The sequence below is a fragment of the Oryza sativa genome, chromosome 3, assembly GCF_034140825.1.
Source record: "Oryza sativa Japonica Group chromosome 3, ASM3414082v1".
NCBI classification, from domain to species: Eukaryota; Viridiplantae; Streptophyta; class Magnoliopsida; order Poales; family Poaceae; genus Oryza; species Oryza sativa.
Window position 1 is genome coordinate 28,014,719 of NC_089037.1, and position 6,000 is coordinate 28,020,718.

The window sequence follows — 6,000 nt, forward strand, 5'->3', positions numbered from 1 at the left end:
GGCACCATCGGTTGACATCATACAAAGAGCAATCGAACGTCGCTACATGCCTGAATGCTAGTTGGATGAAGAGCGTAAGAGGATGGAGGAGAAAGAATGCAAGAAGAAGGAATATATTGCAACAGGAGGAGAAAGCAACTTTATTAATGGAAAAAGAAATTGAACCATTAGTTTTCGATTTGTGGCACATACACCAACATAAGAAAGTTAAGAAGTCGCATATATGAACTATATAAATTGTCTCTTGAGCTTGTCTACCAACCCTTCTACATCGTTCGATGTGTATTACAATTTTGTGCTCCTTCATTCACATGTATTCTATTTGTGTTTCAGCTTCAGCTACTCTACCGCTATCATACGTCGGATTGACCATGTTGATCCACAAAGTGAATTTGTACCTCCTTGAATTGGCCTGAGAAATAAAAATAGTTAGTCAATGAGGATATGTATTATGAAAACGCTAACGGAAATGGAAAATGTAAGGTTGTGACATACAACTTCTATGTTGGGATAAACAAAATATCTCCTTCCAAATATCTCTTCAGCAACGGAGGTAGCTACCTGGTAACGATCTCTACAACCGCATTTTGGACGCTCAGACCATTCAGGTAGATTTAATGAATTGTCTCTCTAGTGTAAGCTAGCAGACTACACCCATCACTCATACTCAATCCACATTCGAATGAATTGGGTGGTCGTTTCAGGTTGTGTTATCCTTGCACCGATGAAAGTTACTCTCACCATATCGATCCACTTCAAAGTCACATTCCCTTATGTCTTCCTGCTTGCACAAATTCATTAGGACCGATAACATAGAAGCCGTATTTCCATACGTCCTCCTGCTTGCACAAATTCATTAGGACCAGCGGAAGTTACTCTCACCATATTGATCCACTTTACGAAGCCGGACGCCACTAGACTACAAGGGTTGCAAACGCGCTGTCGAGCACCAGCTCCAAAACAAAAGATCATCAACAATCTCCTGGCCATCCTCACAGAGAAGGGTTGGAAAGGGAGAGGGCGATAGAGAAGAAGATCCGCTCAACCCTCATCCAACCTGGTGAGAGAAGCTTGAGAGACAAAAACGCCGACAACCAAGCCGACAACCAAGTTGAGAGAAGCTTGTGACGGCGGGAAAACAAGAACTCACAGACAATGCCCCAAGGAGATCACGACGCCAAAGACGTCACCATCATCCATCCAAAGACTAGGCTTTCATCCGGAGAATCTCGTTAGGGCGGAGAAGACAAAAGCTTGACAGCGTTCCGCAGGAGGGGGGGGGGGAGGCTGCCAAGCCGAAGAACTCTGAGCGAACCCTTTGTTGTCGGCGCAAGACGTTCCCTCTCCCTAACTTGTTGCGTCTCCACTCTCCACCACCCAATCAGGCTCCGTCAACATGCAGTCCCTCCGGCCAGCCACCTTCAGCGCTACAGGGTCAGCATACCATTCATTCCAGCAGCATTACGTGTGATGCCATCGTAGATTTCACTTGAATGAAGCGATTGTGTCACTAGGCTATATAGTCGATATCACTACTTCGAACAATGTTCACACAAACACGACCATGGACACCGTGGTCTAGAGCTGTAAACTTTTCAGCACTGATATATTTCAGAAAAATTAAAACAGTGAGCAATCTATTTTTTAAAATTTTTTTTCTAAAGGTCTTTTCCAACGCAGTGAACAAATTTCGATTAGATCTGACCGTCCAGAAATCGAAAATCTTTTTTAAGAAAAGTAAAAGAACTGGCTAGCAATTCTGGTTAATTAACAGGGCCAGCAAGATGTGATCATGTGACCGACTGACCGGGCGTGTACTGTTGCGTCGCACGTAACCACACGTACGGTAACGGTACAATCAATCCGTGCCCGTTTGACCACGACTCACACCTGTACGTTCACGTTTGCTTCTCCTTCCTACCTCTTGCTACACGCTGCACACCTACCACTCAAACCTTGGTGGTGCCATTGCCGCCGCCGCCGCTACTCCCGCTGGCCTCGTCGTCGACCTTGACCTGCCGTGCTCCTCCTTCCTCCCCTCCCGCCATGGCGACCTCCCTGAACTTGCCGTACAGGTCGCCGCGGTAGAACTTCCTCGTCCGCCACGCCAGCAGCAGCGACACGGCGGCGCCGAGCAGCGTCACGGCGGCGATGATGAGGAACGACACCCTGAAGCACCTCACCCCGGCGCACGTCAGGTCCCTGCTTCCCCTCCTCGCCGCGGCGCCGCCGCCGGCGGCGGCCAGCTGGCGCTCCGCCTCCCGGTCGTAGAGGTGGCCGGTGACGCGGACGTTGAGGATGTAGGAGCCGACGGGGCTCGCCACGGCGCCGAAGTTGTAGAGCGTGGAGTAGTACTTGAGGCCGAACACCTCGGAGATGATGGCGAACAGCAGCGGCCACTGCGCGCCGAAGCAGAAGCCGAGGATCACCGACGCCGCGTAGAGGCCGTTGCCGACGCCGAGCGCGATGAGGAGGTGGCCGGCGGTGGCGAGGAGGAGCACCGCCGTGAGCGCCAGCGGCCGCGGCAGCTTGTACGCGGCGAGCACGTACTCCGAGCCGAACCCGGCGGCGACGCGGCCGGCGTAGTTCCAGATGCTGACGAGGGAGACGAAGGTGGAGATGCTCCGCTGCGGGTAGCCCAGCGACTGCCCGATCTGCCCCATGTTGTCGATCGCCGTCAGCGTGCCGCCGATGCCGCAGATGGTGGCCACGAACAGCACCGCCATGTCCACGCTGAACAGCGCCTGCAGTATCGTGTAGTCCTCCCCCCTCGCCGGCGGCCTGAACACGTCCTGCATGCACGCCACCGGCTTGTCGTCCTCGCCGCCGCCGCCGTCGTGCTCCTTCTTCTCGTCGACGGTGGAGCTCGTCGTCGTCGGCGGCGGCGGAGGCTGGAGGTAGGTGTTGAGTTCTTGCTTGACGACGATGACGAGGGGGAAGAAGATGAGGAGGAGGAGGACGGTGGCGGTGACGTAGTACGCCGGCTTGGGGAAGCCGACCACCTCGAGCTCGACGACGTTCATGACGAGGAGGTAGACGGCGAGGACGATGGAGGCGTAGAGGAAGTAGAAGAACGCCTTGCGCTCCCGCCGCCTCCGCGCGTCCGCGCCCGCGGCGGCGGCGTCGCGCGGCATGATGCGGATGGTGGGGATGAAGAGCAGCGAGATGGCGGCGGGGAGCCACGCCATGAGCAGCACGAGCGACGCGCCGTCGTCGTCGGCGCCGTAGATGGCGCGGTAGAGCTGCGTGAAGATGGCGCCGCTGAGGCCGACGAAGCCCTTGAGCAGCCCCAGCACGACGCCGCGGTCCTCCGGGAAGTTCTTGACGGCGGTGACGAGCGCGCCGGTGTTGGCGAACGACTGGGAGTTGGCGCCGACGGCGATGTAGAGGCACATGAGCCACACGGGGGGCCGCGGCGTGCGCCCCGACACGGCGAGGTAGATCATGAGGTAGCCGGCGAGGTTCATGGCGGCGCCGGCGGCGAGCACGACGGACGGCGGCGTGACCTCGTTGATGAGGCCCGGGAGGACGCCGACGTTGGCGCCGACGTCCTTGAAGAAGCTGAGCGTGTTGAGCGTCTGCTGGTCGTAGCCCAGCGAGGTCTTGATCGCCTTGGAGTAGATGCCGAAGATGTACGTGCCGCCCGCCGCCGCCATGATCAGGATCGACGCGAAGAACATGAACCACCGCCCCCGCACCACGTGCGCGCCGAACCGCGCCGCCGCCGCCACGCCATCGCCGGAGCCGGGGCCGGAGACGCCGAACGCCATCGTCGCGAGCTCGTGATCGATACGCTTCTACGGTTCTACCTCTCCACCAGCGTACGGGGCCGCGGGCTATTTGTAGGGAAGCCTCAAGCCGGTGTAGTGAGGACAGTAGCGAGCTTGGGTGATGTGAAGTGTGAGCTTAAGGCGATCCCACCCTAAAATTTTTCACCTTCTCACATCGAACGTTTAAACACCTGCATAAAGTATTAAATATAGGCTACAAAACAACTAATTACACAGATTACGAATAATTTGCGAGATGAATCTTTTAGACCTAATATATTGCTCTATGATTTGACAATGTGTTGATACAGTAAACATTTGCTAATGACGGATTAATTAGACTTAATAAATTCATCTAGCGGTTTTACTGATGGATTCTGTAATTAGTTTTTTATTAGTGGCCCGAACACCCTATACGACAACATATATAATATCCAATGTGACAAGCGCAAAACTTTACACCCTAAATCTAAACACCCCCTAATATTTTGTCCACATGAACGAGTGTGATTGTAGGAGCTAGCTGGGCGGGCGTGCAACTAATCACAATCAAAATGAAGATTTTTTTTCTAGGAAAATCAAAATGAAGATTCTTTCCATAAGTTTCGTCTCCAACAATTTTGTTTCTCGATTTTGTCTATCCATATTCTTGGCTCATTTCAAAAGGAAAATCCGGATTTTGGAGCATAACACATAATTAACGGGTTGAAGCGTCCCAGCTGAATAACCGCTTTATGCTTTTCTGATGACAAATTTAGAGTAAATTGCATCCACGGTATAATAACTTGGCAGGTAGGTGCGATATAGTGCAATAACTTGAGAATTGAACGTCCGAGTGCAACAACTTGACAAGTGGGTGCGTTCTAGTAGTACAAAAACTTAACAATTCAGTATTTCGGTGCATCAACTTGGCTAAGCATATGCAAGGTGAGTTTTTTTCACGATATTAATATGCCATTGCATAGTAATCATACGGATATTACCTTATAAGCACATAGTAGTACATTTTACATCCAATTACCTTTAAGATTTTTTTTGTTTTCTTCATCTTATCAAATATCAACCGAAATATAATAATTTCTACATATAGTTTAATTGGCTTTCAATTATTAGTTATTAGGATAAAAATATAAATATGCTTATATAAATCTGCGCTAGTATATTATCAAAATTAGTACTTAAAAATTAAATTTATATAAAAAAAATGCTCCAAATAATTAAGTTGTAGCATAACCATTTAATTTATTGTATCAAAATCGTACATACTTTGCAAGTTGTTGCATTTATATGATCACTTATAAAGTTCTTATACTAAACTGCACCTAACTACCATGTTGTTGCACCATAACGCTCATTTCTCAAGTTATTGCACCAAATTGCACCCACCTGTCAAGTTGATGTACCGTGGATGCAATTTACTCACAAATTTATATATGACATCTAATTCGCACACCTTTTGTTTTTTCCTCACTCAACCCATCCAAAAGGAGTGTGGATTTTATTGGCAAAAGAAAATAGGAAAAAGTCCAAATAACACTCTAAACTTTGGATGGAAATCCGTCTAGCACCCTGCATTTTGAAACCAAACATTCAACCTCCTAAACTTTACAATACCATTTATATAAACCCACAAGATGGTTTTGCATAGTGGTTTTTATCTAATTTGTATATAAGTTGGATGAGTTTGATCACATGTCATACACTTTTGACATATATATATATATATATATATATATATATATATATATATATATATTAAAATCTTGACTTAAATATTTCTTTTTGCTCCTTAATTATTAGCTCTCACTTACAAACAAGTACCAACGTAATAATAGCATAATATCACTGTATAAGAATAAATTGATGATTTATAACTGATCATACGCATATATGTTATACTCCTGCCAACCATTGTTGACTGGTTTTATGATAAAATACTTCGTCACTTTGTGTTGGAGCAAGGAGCTCCTCTAGCGGGAAGGCAAGGTACCCTCCCTTGAGAGTTTGACCAGCGTGTAGGTTCCGAGCTCATGCACGAGTGGAACAAAAAAGATGGAGACATGGGAAAGCCATGGGAAGCATGCACGGGCCACATCCTCCACATCACCTGTGATCTCGAGTCCTAGCGCTATCCTTAGGGCCCTAGCCCACCTACAGCGGTTGTCAGGGCCCAGAGGTGATGAAGGCTTGTCCCCGAGCTATTGCTGCCCTCAGGTCGCCTTTGTTAGCT

General features: G+C 49.0%; 1 protein-coding gene across 1 annotated transcript; it reads right to left on the reverse strand.

The window, feature by feature from the left end:
• Window positions 1-1,701: 1,701 nt before the first annotated feature.
• LOC107276699 (protein NUCLEAR FUSION DEFECTIVE 4) lies at window positions 1,702-3,832 on the reverse strand. Its single transcript, XM_015773209.3, has one exon. The coding sequence runs from the start codon at window positions 3,768-3,770 to the stop codon at window positions 1,950-1,952; it is 1,821 nt and encodes a 606-aa protein (XP_015628695.1). The 5' UTR covers window positions 3,771-3,832; the 3' UTR covers window positions 1,702-1,949.
• Between the last annotated feature and the right edge of the window lie 2,168 nt (window positions 3,833-6,000).

Bases quoted from the DNA above. Each gene is read 5' to 3' on its own strand.
- LOC107276699 (XM_015773209.3), bottom strand. From the start codon at position 3,770: ATGGCGTTCGGCGTCTCCGGCCCCGGCTCCGGCGATGGCGTGGCGGCG.